We start from the raw sequence: 20930 nt of genomic DNA, 5'->3' as shown, positions 1-20930 counted from the left end.
ATCCAACTTTTCATGACAATATGTTGCTGTTTGGATGTATTTTACACTCAAAGCATCGACGTGGATGTTTGCAAAGCCGTTGTACAGCGAGGCGGTCACTCTGCCGCCAGACGTCACCGCTAGCTCCCTGAAGAGAACAGTACTGACCGTGACATCAAAACAATGAACACCAGCTCCTCCGCTGTAGCAGGTGATTCACACCTCCGTGAAGCTGCGTACTAGTCCGCGCTAAACTCCCTGAAAATAGTCCCAATGGTTGGAGCTGCGTTAGAGCTGGAAACATTCGGTTTGTGCTGCGTTACTAAAGAATTTTCCCAGGGATTAATAAAGTGATTCTGAGGTTTTAAAGATAGAGCTAGTTTATCATGAGATGATGACGTCACACAGACCCCCACATTGTCCAAATGGAACAAAAATAGTTTGTACTGCTTCCTTTTCTGACCTTATACTAGCCTCAAGTTACCATTTGAGAGAATACATGCATACAATTGTACATTTCATACTTGCCAGCAGAGAGGAGTTTATTACAGCCTCATATAAAATCATCAATAATGATAATAATAATAATATTAAAGCAAACAGAGCTCTGGCACCAGAATCGTATCAGCAGATAAACAAATTTGGGGATCGGGATCGGATGTGAAATAACATGGATCGGTGCTTCTCTACTGCTATGTAGATGAGCAAGTTCCTGAAGCTGTCCCTCGATCAGACACCTGAAATAACATTTGAATGTTCATGAATTGTGCTTCAATACTTGTTTTTGAAATATTTTAGTGACAACAAACTGGATACACATTTTGTCAATTTGTGCTCGACGTTACTGGACTCTGTCATGTATCAGTTTTGTGTCTTTTTATTGGCGTACTCTCGTCACTGGATAATATTTAATGTATGATACTACAATTTATTATTGATCTAAAACTAGTCAATAATTCTCTAGTATGCACAAGAATTTAATTTTCCATTTCAGTTGGCGTTGAATAACTGTTATTACTTGTTGTGACTGAGGGGAACGTCAATAAACCTGCATTTAGTTTAATTCATTCTTTTTTATTAGTTTTATTCCTTCTCAGTTTACCTAATTTCTGTTAAATTGTAAACAACTGTTAAAGATGTCGCTAACAACAACTTAAAGTGACGATGAGGTGTTCATTTCTTTTGAAAGGTTTTTTAAAAAGTCTTAAAAAGGTATTGAAATTAATCTCAGGATTCCTGCATATACCCTGTATATAACATTTTTGGTGATTGTTTCTTGATATTGGCAAAATATTTCACATAAATATACTCAATATACAGAAAAACAAACAAAAATCTCTAAGTTCAGAAATGTTATTGCACATATTACTGATATCTTGTTAACTAAAACACCTACAGCAACAAATCACCTCTCAAAAACTTCCTTGTGATATACTGAAAATGAATGCACCATTGTTGGGAACAGTGTTTGTCCACGAGGATATGTTTATTGTAATTTATTGAGCCATGTCCCCATTATGTTTTTTCATTGAAAATTGACATTTTCAATGTTTGTTTCATGTTTCTTATACTGATCATTTCTAGGTCACTACAGAGTTCTAGTATTACATTATTGATAAATAAGTTATCAGAAATACTCATACTGTGATGAAAATGCACACGTGTATCAACTAATGCTTGGAATAACTTTGCTATTCCAGGTGGTGGTGATCATGAAGATATAGGCTGAGGAAGCAGTAGAAGTAGTCTGTTCATCTAGAAAACACTCTGACTACTTTTACAATCTAGAAAAGAACTACCTGCCAGTATGCATTATCCAGAAAGGTCCGATATTGCAGTAGATGGATATCTGAAGAGCCCACAAGATTTGGATTCATGGCTTACCTCACTGGAGGCTGCTTGGATAAGGAAGTATTCCCCCCTACTTGACACTGTCGAATCAATCACCGGCCAGGAGGTTCCCAAGGTCTTCTACCACAGGGGAGGAAGAACCCTGTTCACTATGAGGAAAGAACTTGAATCTCTGAAACGCAAAGCAGAAACAACTCTGGCCGAAGATGCCGCTGCTCGTTGTTCAAGTGTTTAGCATCTGATCAGAAGCTTCTCATCTAAATCATGCATTTATGAGAACAATTGCATATTCTGTGAGAAGACAAGAGATATAACTGCACATCAACTCAGGAGAGACGAGTGAAATCTGTAGAAATGAGAGCAGACGTTAAGCTTCGAGCCTGTGCAATCACCACGTGCGATACCAAGAACTTAGCAATCACCAGTCGTGATATACTTCAACCAAAGCACATTATCGTGTGCCCTGCTACAGAGACTACATGAGACCCACACCTGAGCTTGACATAGAACCAATGATTTCTCATGACATTGAGAGTATTCAGACGGCAGAAGAGTCTTATGCAGAACTTGTTCCATCACATACAAACCGATGTCATCCACAACAAGCAAGTTGCTAGACTCACAACTCTCACCAAGAAATTTCAGGTGATGAAGTCAGCACGGGATGTACATACTCTACCTGGATCCATAAAGAAGAATTTCCAACGGAAACTGGAGCTGGAGTTCGAGGACTCCATTCACATCTTTCCTGACAAGTGAGGAAAATAATGAAAGACATTGTTGGTGTATACTGTGACATAGAGAGGGAACTCCAAATATGGAAACACAATTCCAAAGATATGTTCAAGATCATCGGCCAGTCTTCTCGTCTAAGACAAGTAATCAAGTACAACAAGGAACCGACAACATGGCCCATCCACCCATCTGATGTGCAAAAAAAAGAATTTGCTGCTCTAAAACATCTTCAGTGGTTCATGCTTGGCCTGCTGACGTCCATCGAGGAGAGTAGCCATGCCAGTGGACTCCTTCAGTCAGGATGTTGTGTAGGCAGTCACCTGTGGAAAGCAGAATCCTCCCAAGCATGTTCTCCTCCCATATGCTGAGAAGACACTCACCGGATGCACTGAGCTCATTCATACTTTGAACAGACTGGGACATGGCATATCATACTCCCAACTAGAAGAAAATGACACAGCAGTATGCTTACAGAAGCTCACAGCTTATATGAACCAGACTGTCCTGCCTGTGAGCATTCAACCAAATGGCTTCATCACCTTGGCATGGAACATTGATAGACTTGAAGAAACGGTGACTCGAAAAGGAACTACACATCGAGTCAATGACATTGTGGAACAAGTGAGGGTGTATGGGCCACAACTACCCCAAAGGGCACTTCCAGACATTGCAAAGAAAAAAACATCGTGTCTGACCAAGAGTTGCCACCATACATTGCTGGTGGGTGTACAGGACCACAGTCACTGAGTGAACAGCTCCTCACAGCAGAATACGCTAAAAGAAGAGAAGTTGCCCAGATCCAGAACCTCACCTGGGTACTTGCTAAAATGTTCAACAATGGAACACAAGACATAGCAAGCTGGACAGGCTTCAATATGAAGATCAGAAATGTGTTTGCTGTCCAGAAGTCACTTCATGTTGAGGCAATTGCTGTCGTACTGGACCAGGACTTGTATGCGAAAGCAACAGAAATCATTTGGAAGCATTGTGAGAAATATTCTGCTGTCATTCTCCAGATGGGCACTTTCTCCACCATAGGTAACATCCTTGCGATGCTTAGAGCTTGATTTCAAGAGGCTGGTCTCCGGGACTTGTTCATATAGGGTCTCAGCCAACCTGACAGCAGAAGGCTCAATGTCATAGGTTTTGGATGGCAAAATGTACAACTGAGCAGTGTTTGTGCACAAATCTTTGTATGAAATATTCATGAGACTGGCGTGGCCATCGTTCATCCCGTGGGTGGAGAAGAACAAAAACGTATGGAAGCAGTTTGTGACATCTTTCTCTCACCCAAACGACATGAAACTGCTCCCAACCTGGTTGAGAATGTCTTGCCTAGTTTGCTGCATAAGGAGGAAACTGGCTGTTGCATCTTCATACAATCTATGATCACTTGGTGTTTTGCTTTTGATAGAGTATAATATGCACAGTATCTACCAGTACACTGCTGACCTGGCAGACAGAATAATGGGGCTACGTGGACCACCACTAAAATATACATGTACTAGGGACTACAGTAAATATCACAGATATTGGTGATGCAGTGGATTTCACCAATATCAAGAAACAATCACCAAAATGTTATATATTTAATTTACTTTATATATTACCATGCCACATGTAAAATATTTCAACTATATTGAGCATAGATCATAACATTAAACCACTTTTAGTGATTTTCACATTTTTCATTGAAACCACACAGAGAAAAAAGACATTTATGGTGACAACACCTAGAAGGCCGAGATATGCAGGGCTATCACATTTTTTTTCCATGTCTATGGACTTCTATCTTGCTAAACATCACAATTAGTCTCACTCCATATAAGTGATACTGACCAGTGGATTTTAGGGGTCTGGCTCAAGGCCTAATATGAATGTCGAGTTCTTTCGATTTTGTTCACATTTATAGCGTATTGTTCTCTGCACGCCCCCGGCTAGCTCAGTTGGTAGAGCATGAGACTCACAATCTCTAGGTAGTGGGTTCATGTCCCACGCCAGGCGCCACTTTCCCGTGGGCTCACCACCTGCAGGAAAGGTTCTTTATAGGTGCAATGTGATCTGGGTGACAGTGCTCAGACTGCCACCCCTGTGACCCGGAAATGGATAAGCAGGAGAAGATGGATGGATGTTCTCTGCACAAACATCTATGTGGTTTCATTACAAAACCATGTAAGAGTGCCCTCCCATGGCCCAGCATGTCTGCTGCTGCAGTCTAAATGCAAACTTGTTTTTTAACAGATTAGGTGTAGTACCATGAACGGTTGTCATGTAAATGAGGCCTAACATGCACTTCAGGCTATCCGATCACAAGTGGTGAGTGTAGGCACCAAAGCGCTTTCACTGAGACCACTTCCCGAGGTGGTCAGGGCCACATTTATCAGAAGTGACAGAGGTAGTAATTTAATCTGAGCTAAAGTGGTTAGCCCACAATGCACGATGCTGATCCCAGTCATCCCACCTGAAGCAGAGCAGCACATAGGTAGCAGAGGACGAAGGGGGGGGTCAGGCAGGTGTGGCCCCTCTGCAGGAGGTGGATGGCATACAGGAAGAGGAGGTGACCCGGGACCACCAGGGTGACCAGCACTCGAGCTGATTTGGAGTTCACATCTGAGTATACTTGGAGGGAAAAGAAAAATCACAGCTTTCCATCGACAAAATCTCAACCTTTAAGTGTGTAACTGTTACCTTCACAAGGGATTTCTAATTTCTTTTTATTGTAAATGTGTTTTTGAGTGAGAGGAAGAGCATCATTATTGCTGAAGTGTTGTATGAATTAACAGAGGACACATGTTTTGTTGAGTAAAGCTGTTTTGTGAACGGATATTCAAATCACATTAGAAAGATGTGACTTCATATGATGTGTTGGTGTTTACATTGAAGCTGCCACATGAGTATGAGCACATCTTGTAAACACACATTTAGACCGTTGTTTCTGATGAAAGTATGTCCACTTTTTAACTGTTTTCAGCTCTGATTAACCTTCACTTACAACAGTGGTGTGGGCCTCCCCTCGGGGGTGCCAGAGATCTCCAGTGAGGAAATCTGGAGATTATCCTAGCATGGGTTTTGGAAAATTAATCCCAATATTAAAAGAATAAAACATGTTAGAATATTAATTACTTACATCTAAGATCCTTTGTGTGTGTGTGTGTGTGTGTGTGTGGTTGTGGTTTCATTACAAAGACAAAAAGCACCCACTAGTGGCCCAACATGAAAGCTCGTTTTCAGTGTTTCTGACCTTTTCATGTAAACTAATGTTGCTTTCCAAATGTTGTGTAAAAGTGTATATTTTCTGAAGTGAAGTGAACGCGTTTTCACTTGAAACATTGTTGTTGAAACGGAGCCTCAGCTGCTTTCATTGCGCTAAAAAACATCTCCACCTGAGCGCCTCACCCGAGGAGCAGATGGCAGTGCAGGGTCCCGGGCAGCTTTCCTTCATGTTGAGAGGCAGAGCTCCAGGAACACTCCAGAAGTGAAGGTAGGTTGACATCCTGCTGGCCTGGATGGCCACAAGATTCCCACCGACACCTGAGGGGACATAGAAGAGCACAGTTCAGTTCCCTGAAAATGATTTAATAAAAGCAGGATTAGGTGGATAAAAAGACTTAACCAACAACAGCAGCACAAGGGTTGTGTGATCGTTTTCAAGACAGACAACATGATTTTATTAAAAAATAATACTCCCATAATAGTGAAAATGTTCTTTTTTGTTCATAGAATTTCATTATGGTTTAATTGTGTTTGACTTCCTTTGGCTTTGGAATAGTTTCGCCGTTGGTCTTTCCTCCTCTGAGAGTTACACAACAATCTGGGCAGAGTAAACAAACTTGGAAAAACACTTGAGCACCCAAAGGGTAATTTGCTTGAAATCCACTCTGTAGTCATCTCTGATACATGGGTGACTTGTTTCTTTTACTCTTTTTTTTCCCCATTCAGTGTTTGGGTGGTGGTGGTTTCCTGCGCTTGGCCCTCTGGATGGTTTAATCAGAGGCTGCGAGAGTGCGCGGCTCGTCGGAACTAAACAAAAGTGTCTGGTCAACCAGGCGAGCGGAGCTGAATTGGAATGCTAATGCACTTCCTGTAATGAGACAACCAGCGCATGCAGAAAGCCTCTCGGTAGTGCCGCTGCCAACAGCGGCACGGTGGAAACAGGAGCCAGTGGATGCATAGTTTGCATTCTGATCAGGCTTGCGGTTTATGTAAAGACTATTGTTGTGGCGCTCCACTTGGTATGCTACCTCGAGTCCACCATGAGGGTCTGCAGCGCGTCAACGCCTTTAAACAGTCGTGTTCCAGCCTGAATTATGAACAATGGATTCATCTGCTGAAAACAAATTCTCCATGACTGCTGGTAGGAGGGAACTTTACTTCACTCATAGCATTTATGATAATTATAAAGATTAAATGTCATTCATGAGAGATTTCCACTGTTGAAACAAACGAAGTCCAAATCTCTCAAACCACATTTCCTCAAAACTGGACGATATCCAGGCTCCACTGTGGTGAAGTGGTTCGCACATGAGCCGCATAGCAAGCCCACCATGGTTTGATCCCCGACTGTTCTTCCTGTGCATGGATTTGTTTTCTTTCACAATCTAAAAGTGTCAGGACCCATTTACATGACATTCCAAGTGAAAATGCATAATTTTTATGTTTTTGTTTTAGACAACTTTTCACTTGAAAACATTAAAATAATTTTTAAGATTAAAATAGTGATTCTCAAAGTAAGGGGAGATTTGTGAGTCAGTTGGTGCCTTTTCTCCGCAGAGATTCTGTCTCGTATTTTTGAGAGTTACAATGACTTTCTAAACTTTTTTTCAGTTCAGTGTCAAATAATTTGTGAAACTGAATTCAAGTTGGGAATGTGGTCCTTTTCTGTAGAAATCGTTTGGTACTGTGATGATATAAACATTTTGATCACGTCTTCTCTGCACCACAATGTAAAACCTTAAAAATAAATGTTATTATTGGACTATTTTATCAGTCCGGCCCACTCAAGATGAATGTAAATTTCCACAATAGCCTCTAACAATTATTAATAAATAAAGTGTGGCTCAAAAATCCCAACAAAATAAATGAATATACTAATATGGCAAAAGAAAGATTGTAAAACACTAAATTGAGGCATTCAAAGTAAAGAAAATCTGTTGAACTAAAAACAGTAAGTCAGATCCATAGATCGATACCGGGCTCAAAGATGAAAGTAGTAAACAAACAAAAATAAAAAAAAAAAACAGACTTTACAGCTTGAGTTAGCTAAAATTGTCTTCATTTACTGACATACTTTTTTATTTTTTAACTGGACATCTTGGGATGTCTAGGATACTTCAGGGTTTAAAGTATTCACATCTTTCCTGTCTCCTATCTTTTGGAAGTTGGAGACCTGCAGGTTTTTCCACAGGTTAACATTTCCTACCTCAGCAGCTGGATCATGGTTACAGACAAGAGAAGAGCTTTTAATCCCTCCCTCTCCACGTCAATCCTGTTAGTGTTGAGGTTAGTTCCCTTCAGCTAACTCAGTGGTTAAGAAGGAAGGCACAGGACAGACCAGCTGAAATCACTTCAATCACTCACCTTGATAGCTTGTGGCTGAAAGTGACGGTCTAAAGCAGCTTACTGTGGCCTTCTACCCTCCTACCTGTGCCCGGGTTCACCAAGCGTCTCAGGGAGCTCCTATCTTAACCTAAAAGTTCCTAGCAAGGAATTCTTAGCTTAAAAGTGACTCAGGAAGTGTCTAACAGAAACTCTTTGCAAGGAGTTGACAGCAACTTTTATCTTAGTGAGGAGGTGTGGTTGACCCCGTTGCTCCACATGATGCAGTCTGCTGAAAGCTGTTGTTAGAGGAAGGAAGACAGAAAAAAGCCTCTGTGATCCCTGTAATGAATGGAGAGTAAAATTAACCATCAAATATTAAAAATGTAGAACCATGAAAATTATTTTATGTCATGATGATGAAACTCAGAGAAACTAATTTAATTTGTACACAGCTGAAAAATGATTGAATTTACCTCGTTCACATACCTATTATTGTATTGATTTAATCATTGTTTTCATTTCTGTCCACGCTGGTTATTTTTACCACTTAATGTATTATAATGATATTAATGGTGGATGTGGACGCAGCGTCACCATTTCCTGTGATTGGTGGAGCTCTTATAAAAAGAGTTTTGATTTGGTAGAATGATGAAAACAACAAATGGAATGGATACCAAAAACAAAAAGAACTAGAAAGCCAAATTGGACAGAAGAGCATTGCTGTTAGCTCATCCCTGATGAGGTCGACCACAAACATTATTCCTGTATGATTATTCCGGTAGCGTGTCGTTAAACAAACAGAGAACATCTTTCCTTTCTCTTTGTCTTTCTGTCATCTTGTCTGTTTAAGAAACTTTTAGGCTTCTTAAAACTCCTCCTCACTACTTTTAACGGTTTTCCACCTGAGGAGCTCTCTTAGGGCTTCAGATGCTTTGTGAATTACTTTATATTTATTTACAATGAAAACAAATAAAACACAGATTCTAACTGCCTATATACAGCCTGGTGTGTGTGCGTGCGTGTGTGCGTGCGTGTGTAGATAGATAGAGAGAGAGAGGTGGAGGGAGTGTGTGAGTGACCTGGGGTGGTTATCAGAAAGCAGGAAGCCTGTCCTCAATCTCGACCATGTGTTGGGAGAATAAAGCTAGTCTTTAGCGTTTATTTATATATATATATATATAAAATTGTACATATTGAGCAATTCATACCAAATCAGTTGTTTAAACGTTCAAACCACCTCATCAGTTTCAGCTTCTTTTTCAATTTTTGGGGGGTGATTTTATTAGCATTTTTCTTTCTGTTGTTTTAATCAATTTGTTTAGCTTTTTTATCCAATTTAGCATTATATGTCTGTGGCAGAGAGGTGATTAAGCCCCTGATGGGAATCAGGTGTGCTGCCTCACCTCTCTGCCCATAAAGGAGGAGCTGCCCAGACACTCGTGGTGACAGGCGGGAGCACAGGGACTGCAAACGAGCATGAAAGAGGCTGAGGATCTGTGGGTTTTTGGTTTAAGTTACTTTAATAAAAGGACAGATCGGGCCCCGCACTGGCCGAGCCGGCGTCGCTGTCCCGTGTCCCGGAAGGGGAGGAGGGGCGGGTGCCAAGGGAGGTGCGGCTGATCCCGGCTCCGCTTCCGGGACACGGGACAGCGACGCCGAAGGCCGGAATGGCGGTGGCCGACAGGCCTCCTCGGGGGGAGAACAGCCAGGTAGGTCCGGTCCTGGCTCCGCGGACAAAGGTCACCGTCTTGCTGGTGTGGACGGCCCCTAAATCATCTCGATGTGGTTTTATCAGTTTAAGCCATTCTAACTGTATTAAGAAATGTATGTCTTTTTTTGTTGGTTTAGTAGTTTAACCACTTTTTTCTCTTTTCATTTTTTGCTGTTTTCGTTGTTTTGAGGAATCTCAAACCTTTTCATCCTATTTAGCCATTTTTAGCAATTTCACATCATTTTAGCTGTTTCACATGCTTATCTGTAGCACGTTTGAGCTTTTCCTTATTTTGTCATTCAGCAATTCCTAGTAATTTTGTACCTGTTTATCAATGATGAATGACAAAGTCATCATATTCATTCAGCTCACTTTCTTAATTATAGCTTAGCATTTTTATGTGTTGAGTGATCAGTGGACTAACCATTGATGACTGGAGTGAACACGGCCATGCCTTCAAAGTGTGGATTGCGCACGGTTTTATCCAGGATGAGACCGCTGATGCTGCATAGAGAGAACACTGTGAAGTGTCGGGGGGGAACTCTGCTGAAGCGTCTCTCAGGTGGACTCACCTGCTGATGGACATGGCCAGAATGACCGGCTGCCAGCCGGACTTCAGGATCTCTCCGATCGGTGGAGACAGGCTGGCGACCGCCACCCAGACTGGGATGAGGAGGAGGAAGAGGCTGCAGACCACTGCAGGGAGGAGCCACGTGTCTGTGGGGGCAACACAGAACATCCAGGAGCTTTTCTACCAGAAAGAACCAGGTGCTAGTTCGGAGCCAGGGCCAGACTTGGCACCAGTTCTTTGTTTTTCCACTTCCAAAGCCCCGGCCTATCAGGGGCTAAACTGGTGCTACGCTGGCCCCACTTCGTTGCTTGGCCAGAGCGGAGCTAGACACGTCATCAGGTGGGGGCTGAGTTATCTCTGGAGTTATCGCTACCTACAAGGCAGAAGAGAGGTTCAACCGGCTTTCTGAAAACTACAGTGAACCCTGAGCCCTAGAGTGGTTATAGAGAAAAAAAAATTAAAATAATTTGATTCAGACACATCGAGAAATAGAGTGAAAGAAGCAGAAATTCACTATGAAATGCTCAAATGTCAAAGCAAGACGAACGTGAAAAAAAACCATAGAGTGAAGAGGAGACGCAATGTTTTCTCGCTCTTTAGTCTGCATCCGAGACTAGACATCAGACTGGTGGAGCAACCTGGACAAAACAATGAATACAGTCCATCTCCTCGTTCCTGTATGAGCGCTGTCAGCGCGACATTGGTGAAATCAGTGACGTATCACATTTTGGAGTGATGCAATGACGTGGCTCCCACTTGGCTCCATTGACAATGGAACATCTCGGCAAAGGAGAAGTGCTCACTAACACAGATTTAGACAAATCTGTCAAGAACATTTGAGAGAAATAGCCCTTTTGCATACATAGAAAAAGTCTTCGATCTTTGAGTTCAGCTCATGGAAATGTTGAGTTTATATTTTTGTTCAGTATATGTGTGCTGATTTTCGTAGCTCTCAGTGAAAAGGGTTTCTGGGGATATTCTCATTCCAATTTTGCAGGTGGTGCTGTTGAGTCAATTCACAAGACACATATAGGGGCGGCATAGCTTGGTTGCTAGAGAGGTCGTCAATCGGAAGGTTGCAGGTTTGATTCCCGTCTCTGCCTGCCGACATGCCAAAGTGTCCTTGGCCAAGACACTGAATCTGCGCTCATTAGAGTGACAGCGCCCTGCATGCAGTGTGAATGTGATGAATCATGTAAAGCGCTTTGGGGCTGTGAAGAGGCGCTATATAAGTGAAGTCCATTTACCATTACATATGTAACTCCCCAAATCATCAACATTTTTGCCGGATACTCTGACGAGTGTACAAAGTTTCACAAAATGTTATGTATGCTAAGGTCCTCAAACGCATCTGTTCGGGCTGACTAATAATAATAATAATGTTAATAATAATACCTTTCAATAGGGTCCTATGCACTGTCAGTGCTCAGACTTTAATAATAATCTTTACAATTTGGTTATAGGTAATAGATTCCTTCGGCACTTTCACTGCTCGGACCCTATGAATAAAAATAATGAGAGGAAATCCAATAGGGTCCTCCTCTACTTTCAGTCCTCGGACCCTAATAATCTGAGGAAATTCAATAGGGTCCTAATTATACCTTTGATAGCCGTTTTTCTTCATTCTAAACATTGAACGTGTTATTTTGATGCAAAGAGGACAACAGTTGCAGACCTCTGAACTAGAAGTTTATTACAGAAGCTTGTGGGAAGAAAATATGGGTTTGAATCCCATCAAGTTTCCAATCTCACTGAAATAAACCTGATCTATGTTTTACACTTGGTTCCAAAACACTTGACTGCTGCATGGTTTTAGGCAGCGAGCCGTCTAGCCGTCATTTGGATGGTAAATTTGGGAAAAGACCGCCAAAAAATTAGCGGCCATGTCGCTCAAAGCCGTCTAAAATATGTGTATAATGACCGCACTACTTGTCACCATTTAATTTTGCCTGAATTCCTCTTTTTTCGCCGAAATATAGCGAATTGTCGGCTCGTGTACACAACTCGTAACTGACTTCTGGTTTGTGTTACGCCCAGTGACGAGCAACGAGATTGGTCAATTGATACCATGTGGTCTACACCTTTTGAAAGGTGGCCTCTGATTGGTTCATAATTCTCTGACTCATCCTGATGCGTTCAAATATTAAAGCAGAGAGGAGGATTTTCCTTTCCAAGATGCTGAGGAATTATGTCTGCAGAATCCACACGGGTGAAATTGACCTATGATCTATCGGTCCCTTAATAATGACATGAGAAAAGCAAATATATTACTCTGAAGAAGCAGAGTAATATATTTACTCCCCCCCCCCCCCACCCACCCAACGCCAACAAAATGAATTTTGGTCACCCAAAACACCAATTTCTGCCTAAAACCATGGACCTCTGTGACCTCTACCTCGATAACAGAAGAAGAAGCTGCTGACCCCAGCCAGCAGCGACAGGGTGATCAGGTCTCCCAGACTGGCAGCAATGGGTGTGGCCACATTGTCCGGGTTGATGCCCACCTTCCTGGAGCCAATGATGACTGCCACCGTCACCACACCTGAACCAGCACAGGAGGACAGACGTGTAAGATGCACAGGCGGCTCAGTCATGTGACCTCATGTAGTCGTGTGCGTCTCTCACCCAGAGTTAGAGCGGCAATGAAGGCTGTGGTCAGACTGCTGGCAAACAGGACGGCTGCTTGGAGCACGTCCACCCTCCCTGAGGTCAAACCCCCCAGGACAACCGCCACCACCGCCGCCAAAAAGCCAACCACGGTGGCCTGGACCTGAGGCACAGAACAGAACAGAAAAAAAACAGCTTAGACCAACTAAGACGATGAATTTCGTGAAGAAAAAATATTGTTTTTTTGTCATGTACCCCTAGAGAGAGGTGAACAATCAAACTGGGAAGTAATGAATAAAGCTTGAGGGAAATACTCTCATTTATCTTTTATTTCATCTTTATTTTAAGTTAAGAAACAAATCAATAAAAGCTTCAAGTGAGTGCAGTGATCCTTCATTACTGGTTGCATGGTATTTGTGGGATAAATTTAGAAAGTACATAATGGGAAAAAAAGAAAAAAGCTTTTCCCCCCTCATGGATGGCCCAATGCAGTTTAATGTAATTTAAAGATGGACGTTTATTATGAAAATATGCAAAATTTTAATAAACACAAAAAAACCAGACAAAATAATGGTTATATAAAGTTTTTGAATATATTTTGGATATAGTGAACGCTTCAAAAAAAAGATCGATCAATCATCGATCAAACCTTTTCTTTTTTCTGACACCTCAGTTTCACATTTCCATCTCTCCAAGCTTTTGGAGAATCAGTGAGCGCCATTGGTGAAGGGGTTTGGGTGGGGGGGTACATGTCAGGTACAACTCAAAAAATTTGAATATCACGAAAATGCTCAATATTATTTGTCACTCATTTCAGAAAGTCAAACCCATATATGATATAGGCTCATGACACATAGAATGAAATATTTCAAGCCTTTATTTCTTGAAATGTTGATAATTATGGAAAATTTGAATATTGTGTAAAAGTTCAGTTTTGGGAAGTCATGGTGTCACACCCTAATCAGCTAATGAACTCAAAACACCTGCAAAGATTTCCTGAGCCTTTAAATCAGGGGTCCCAAACTCAATTGACCTGGGGGCCGCTGGAGGCAGTCTGGGTGAGGCTGGGCTAAACCCTAACCCTAGGCAGGGATTCCACAAAAAAAGTTGTACAAAAAATCCTCAAACATCATTATTAACGGTTTTAATGATTTCTTCTGAACATGAAGTGTCCTGAATATGTATGGAACATTGAATGAAGATCATGAACGGTTCTTCTGAACATGGTTTCTCTTGCCTACTCTTTGTTGCCAGAGACTTGGCAGCGCTTCCTCTCACATATCTGAGCCACATTTGGCTTGAGAGAGAAAGCAGTTGAGACCCTCAGAATGTCTTGAACAGGGGTCTGCAACCCGCAGCTCCAGAGCCTCATGCGACTCTTTGGTCCCTCTCCTTGAGCCTCGGTCCCACTGCACTACATCCCTGAGCACGGTGAGCCGGACGGTACGGTACGGTAAGGCAAAGCTCACTGAGACCAGCTGTGTTGCGTGGTCCCATGACAGAGTGCGGTAAAATGTAGGCGGGGTCGTGAACAACACAAGGATGTAACGTCATTACACAACAATAGTGGCGTGAAGAACATGGAATTGCGGCCGCAACTCATTGCAGCCGGATCCGCTGCCGTCCGAAGCTGTGGAGTGTAATATTTCAATAAATCCATTCAGCAAAACCACCAGCGTGTACAAAGTGTGGAGGAACGATGCTTCATGCTGATGCTCACAGCCACAGAGAGTGGTAAATATCCTATTAATCCTGAATAACAGTGACTTACACAACTAAACGACATTGAAAGCCACATTACTCACACTCATGGTTCGAAAAACCCCGATCTCCCGTATATTTCCCCCGTTTTAATAATATGTAGCCTCACAGAGCTGATCGCTGCAATGCATTATGGGAGTTTCTGTTCACCGTGTTTTAGATGTAATTATTGGGAGTTATATTAGGTTTGTCGTGTTGGTAATGATTGTGTTGTGTTGTATTTTTGTTGCTTAGTCCATGTAGTTAGTTAGTTTATCTAGTTTAGTTTAGTTTATTAGTTGTAAGTTGGCAACCAGGAGTGAAGAGGGTTGTGTGTGTGTAGTCTGCTCCTGCCATAGTGTTCATGTTAGTTTTAGTATTAAAAGAAAAGCCTTTGTGGCTTACAGCAGCCACAAATGATAAGTTCACCTTCTTGAGTTCTTCCTATTACATGTCTTTCTACAAAGCCAATGAGGTTGTGAGTTTGATCCGTTCATATTCCTCAAAAGAAGCATGGAACCTCCTGTGCTTTAAGTCCCTGGAACTAATTTAGTTGATGCATTTCACAATAACAGACATAACTTTGTCAAACTTAAGGCATTTTTTGCATACAGTGGCAGTCACCTTTCTTATTATACTTGCCGTAGTTGGCGGGGGGAGCTGGCTGAGTGGCAACATCGATGGCGGGCCACACTAATATTATACTTTCATATCAAGGTAGGGGCCACAAATTATTGTCCTGAGGGCCGCAATTGGCCTGCAGTCCGCGAGCTTGAGACCCGTGCTTTTAATGGTCTCTCAGTGTGGGTCAGTAGGCTACACAATCATGGGGAAGACTGCTGACTTGACAAATGTCCAGAAGACAGTCATTGACATCCTTGCAGGGCTTTTCCACCAAAAAGAACCAGGTTCTAGTTCCACCGTGAACGGAGCCCAGTGGGAGCCACGTCATTGCATCACTCCAAAACGTGATACGTCACTGATTTCAACAATTGCGCGCTGACAGCACTTATCCAGGTACAAGAAGACACACTGTATTCATCGGCTTAGTCCGGATCACTCCATCTAGTTTGGCCTGAACCTCAGATGCAGACCAAAGAGCAAGAAAACATTGCGTCTCTTCTTGTCTCTATTGGTGTTTTTTCACGTCCGTCTTGTTTTAGTCCAGAGCCCCGGAGTGGACATAGAGGGAAAGAAATAACGCGTGTATGAGTTTGGGGCTTATTTTTCAACATTTGGGCATTACATTGTGAATTTCTGCTCCTTTCACTTTATTTCTGGGTGTGTCTGAATCAAATGCTTCAACATTAGAGAGGAATGGAGATGTAGAATGATAGAACGAAGCTATAAAAGCTGTTTCCAATGGTAACCTCCGTAAACACACTGATTAAAGTTCTCTTTCACATGAAGCCGTTAAAAGGCTCATTTTATGCCTATAAAATCCAAGCTTTCATTTACATCAGTATGTAGTTTGTTTTTTAGTTGCTGATGAACCAAAAGTATTTATTATAAAGAAGTTCTGTGGGTTAGAAAATAATATCGGAGCGTCTCGGAGTGGAACGCAATGCAGCCGCACAGCTCCTCAGCCTGCGGTCAGAACGCGAAACAAGACCTGGACGTGACGTTAGTTATAATAATGTTACCATGAAAAGCGTGAAAAATAAACGACAATGAAAAACTGCTTCTAAATTATATCCGACATAGCTGACTGACACCGGAGGAGTGCGGCAGCGCTCTCGAGAGCCGCGGTTCCGCGAACGCGGATTAAATAATCCCGTTCCCTCGTATTATTAACTTCAGGAAGCGACTTATTATATCGTTCCCTTGCGTATTTTCTTTTTTCTTTCTCTATAACCACTCTAGGGCTCCGTGTTCGCTGTAGTTTTCAGAAAGCCGGTACAGCCCGCTTCCGCCTTTTAGGTGGTGATGAGTCCAGAGATAACTCCGCCCCCAGCTGATGACGTGTCGGGTCCCAGTCTGGCTCCTCTCTGGCCCAGCAACGATGTGGGGCCAGCGTAGCACCAGTTTCGCCCCTGTTTGGCTGGGGCTTTGGCAGTGGAAAGACAAAGAACTGGTGCTAAGGCTGGCCCTGGCTCTGAACTAGCACCTGGTTCTTTCCGGTGGAAAAGCCCCCCTTGGGAGAGTAAGCCACTAAAGGTCATTGCTATAGAAGCTGCTTGTTCAGAGTGTTGTATCCAAGCATGTTCATAGAAAGTTGAGTGGAAGGAAAAAGTGTGGTAGGAAAAGGTTCCGCAGCCTTAAGAGGATCGTCAAGCAAAATGCATTTAAGAATTTGGAGGAGCTTCACACGGAGTGGACTGAGGCTGGAGTCAGAACATCAAGAGCCACTACGCACAGACCAATCCTAGACAGGACACAAATGTCGCATTCCTGGTGTCAATCCAATCCTGAACAAGAGACTACGTCAGGAGCGTCTTACCTGGGCTGTGGAGAAAAGGAACTGGACTGTTGCTCAGTGGTCCAAAGTCCTTTTTTCAGATGAAAGTACATTTTGCATATCATTTGGAAATCAAGGTCCCAGAGTCTGGAGGAAGAGTGGGTGAATGATTTGAGCTGCCATATCATCTGCTGGTGTCGCTCCACTGGGTTTTCTGAAGTCCACACTCAACGCAGCCATCGACCAGGAAACTTTAGAGCACTTCATGCTTCCTTCTGCTGACAAGCTTTATGGAGATGCTGATTTCATTTTCCAGCAGGACTTGGCACCTGCCCACACTGCCAAAGGTACAAAAGCTGGTTCAATGACCATGGTGTTACTGTGCTTGATTGGCCAGCAAACTGGCCTGACCTGAACCCCATAGAGAAGCTCTGGGCTATTGTCAAGAGGAAGGTGAGAGACACCAGACTAACAATGCAGATGACCTGAAGGCGGCTATCAAAGCAACCTGGGCTTCCATTACGCCTGAGCAGTGACACAGGTTGATGGCCTCCATGACACGCCGCATTGACGCAGTAATTCATGCAAAAGGAGCCCAACTAAGTATTGAGTGCCTAGAAATGAACATACTTTTCAGAAGTCTTTCATTTTTGTTTAAAATCCCAAAATTTTCTTGATCTTATGTAATATAAAAAATTTCTGAGACACTGAATTTTGGGTTTTTACTATCTGTAAGCTATGTGTCATGAGCCTATATCATATATGGGTTTGACTTTCTGAAATGAGTGACAAAAAATATTGAACATTTTCATGATATTCTAATTGTTTGAGATGTACCTGTAAGTGTTAGGTCTACAATGGCACCAGAACTCCACCAAAATTACAGATACAGATAACCAGTGTTTTCCAACTATACCCAGTGAGTTCTGGGGGGATTCTGCATGTTCGTGGGTCTTGTCAGGAGTTGGAGTGAAGGAGCAAGGCAAGGGGGCCGCGACCCGCCCCAAAGCAGAAGCCCAGAAGGGTGCCTGGCGGAACCCACCGAGCAGCAGCCAGCCCCACCGTAAGTCCTATTACTGTGTCCCGGCCAGGGAGAGAGCTGGGCCACACGAGAAAAGTGATGGTCACCATCCCTCCCTTTTTAAATGTTTCCCGATCCCTGACGAGCAACATTCCCCAATCCTGTGACTTGGTGTTATCTAAGGTGCTGTGTGGTGCATTAAAATTGGGGATGTGGATGAGCAAGTCGGAGTCCCAGGAGAGGGCGGCAGGGCACTACTGCTCTGGAGCCTTCCCCACTGGAACCTCAAAAAATATCAAAGGTAGCGCAGTCACCTGTAATAACAATCTAACGTCATCTGTCCATACGAATGTCTGTGTACTCGTCATTGTTAATGTTTATAGCGTGTGGTTCTTTGTGTGCATGTGTGTGGTTTCATTACAACAACAAACAACAGCACCAACTCGTGGCCCGGCATGCTAACTGCATCATTTTCAGCGTTTCTAACATTTCCGTGGAAACGGACATCGTTGTCAAAACACTGTAAACACAAGACTTTTCTTAAACAAAAATGACAAACCGATGTCTTTTCACTTGAAATATTGTCTAAATATGGTCTCCAAAGCAAGTTGGTGCAACATTATAGCCTTTTAGGAAGGCAGTGAGGCTACAAAATAATGACAATACATTTTTGACACTTACTAATACTTGACACTATTTTTTAAGAATTTTAACATTATTATGATATTGTTGGAGCACTATCCATCATCTTTTATCAATTTTACACTCACAGTTTGAGGGCTGTGGGAAGATGTTACACTCAAATACAACTAGTGTGCATCAGCATGCAATTAAAGAATGAACACGATCTCTTGAATTTATGCCCCAATATTTTATCATGCTCAAGCTTTGAAAGCATGTTACCTCCTGTGATGTGTTTTGAGAGGGAATCTGATCGTATCGCTGCTGCGGAGTGTTTCCAATTAAATCTGTCGTTGTGCCAGCGGAGTCAGAGCCAAGTGATGGAGTGTGTTATTAATAGGCTGAGCAGGCGGCAGCGTCGTCACCTGAATCAGAGCCAGATTGCAGAGCACCATCCTCCACTGCTGCTGGGACTCATCCATCTGACCCGTGTTGGCCTGTGGATGCATCACATATCCTACATGATCACTTCTCCTCCATCATCACATTTTCTCCATCATCAGCTTTCCTTGCTACACCTGTGTTTTTATGAAATAATAGTTTTAGCTCCACTTATTCAGTTTTTGTCACTATTCATGCCAATGAAGCAAATTATAGATTAAAGGTGCAAGCAGCTTTGAACGGGTGTTCTGTTCGCTAATTGCAGTACTCCGACTGAGTACGTACCGGAGCGGGGCAGGGCGGGAGGGTAAGGTACGGCAAAGCACACCCAGACCCAACTCTGTTGCACGGTCCCACTGCAAACAGTACGGTTAAAATGTTGGTGGGATTGTGAACAACGCGGGTATGTGTTGGGCGAAGAACGCAGAAGCGGTCGGCAGTGGACTACCGTCCGAGTAAAGCCTTGAGCCTCCTTTCTCTATGATCCAGCTAACACTTTGTCATTGTGAACAGCAGCGTCCAGCTCCCGCTGAATGTCCTCCTCTCCTGTTACTGAGAGGAGCGTCCGCACATTGTTTAAAGACCGCGGTGCTGTAAAGTGGGCCAAGGTTTCAATAAACTGAGTTAACAAAACAACCAGTGAGCGGAAAGCAGTGTATGTGAACGGGAGGGTTTACGGATGAAATATTTCGATATTGTGGGCAAGTTGAGAGTGACGATCGTCATTACCAATCAGCAGACGGCTAAGTTGTCGGTCCTCCTTATGAGACCCTTTCCTCAGTGATAGGTACCTCAACGGAGGGGTGACGCAAAATGTAACCAGTGATTATGGTTTTTTCCGTACCATCCTCAACTTTTGTCAGTCGAGCCGCATGAAAACATTTTGCCACATTCCGTCGCAGCACAAACAGGCGGTGGGACTGAGGCTTATGTGTTGTACTACAGCAGTGTTAACATATATTAAACAGTCAGCCAAACCTTTTTCAGAACCAGGAAAGCGAGCAGCATTGCTCTTTTAATGACTTCTTGTAGCTAATGGTACTTTTCCACTAGCTCCTACTAAGCCTTACTCGACTCGACTCTACTCACTTCGCCACTACTCGACTCAGCCTTGGTCGTTTTTCCATTAAAAATATAGTAACGCCACGGCATGAGCGGAGTCATCAGAGCTTTTCCCCGTTGTGTACCTGTATAATGTGGCGTGAACGAGCATTGGATATCATCAAAAAATAATAAATTAAATTGAATATATTTTTATATATTTCGTAATACTATTACAAAATGTGGATTGTTACAATCGTGCTTAACCGTCTCTTAACTGTGTCACTGGTGCCCCTGTTAACTGGTGACTTCTGACACCAGCCGTTAGCAGTAGCTGATGTTAAAATAAGACAAATGGTGCGATACTTTAAACTTTAAAGGAAATGCAGTTAAACAACATTCGCCAGGACAGCTACCGATTCTGGTTGGGTTTTTAACATCTGCTGTAAAAAGTGGACGCTCAAGTTAACAGAGAAACCAGTTAATCCAAAACTCTGCGGCTCAGAAACCTCCCGATACTCGTAGCAGGTCGCTCCGTGGAGCTCCCTCTGAATCCTCTGGTCGGCCACCAGACAAAAAACACCTGCACATCGTCGCTGCTCCACGGGGTTTATTTTTGTGCATCTATCTCTGTTTGTGAGCGATTTTCTTGTGATCGGTTTAGAAAATGGCGGGT

General features: G+C 42.9%; 1 protein-coding gene across 1 annotated transcript in view; it reads right to left on the bottom strand.

Annotated features, from left to right (window-relative positions):
* The window catches only part of LOC308108980 (solute carrier family 41 member 3-like), a gene marked incomplete at both ends in the record, with an annotated part of 84873 nt that overhangs the window by 1760 nt on the left and 62183 nt on the right, over positions 1-20930 (bottom strand). The window contains 7 exon segments of the mRNA XM_080462311.1: positions 5027-5175; positions 5962-6096; positions 10239-10318; positions 10387-10531; positions 12781-12927; positions 13011-13155; positions 19198-19269. Coding sequence (XP_080318437.1) covers positions 5027-5175; positions 5962-6096; positions 10239-10318; positions 10387-10531; positions 12781-12927; positions 13011-13155; positions 19198-19269 — 873 coding nt within the window.

The sequence above is a fragment of the Lipophrys pholis genome (assembly GCF_963383615.2).
Source record: "Lipophrys pholis genome assembly, chromosome: 4".
NCBI lineage: Eukaryota > Metazoa > Chordata > Actinopteri > Blenniiformes > Blenniidae > Lipophrys > Lipophrys pholis.
This window is presented reverse-complemented; position numbering and strand designations above follow the sequence as displayed.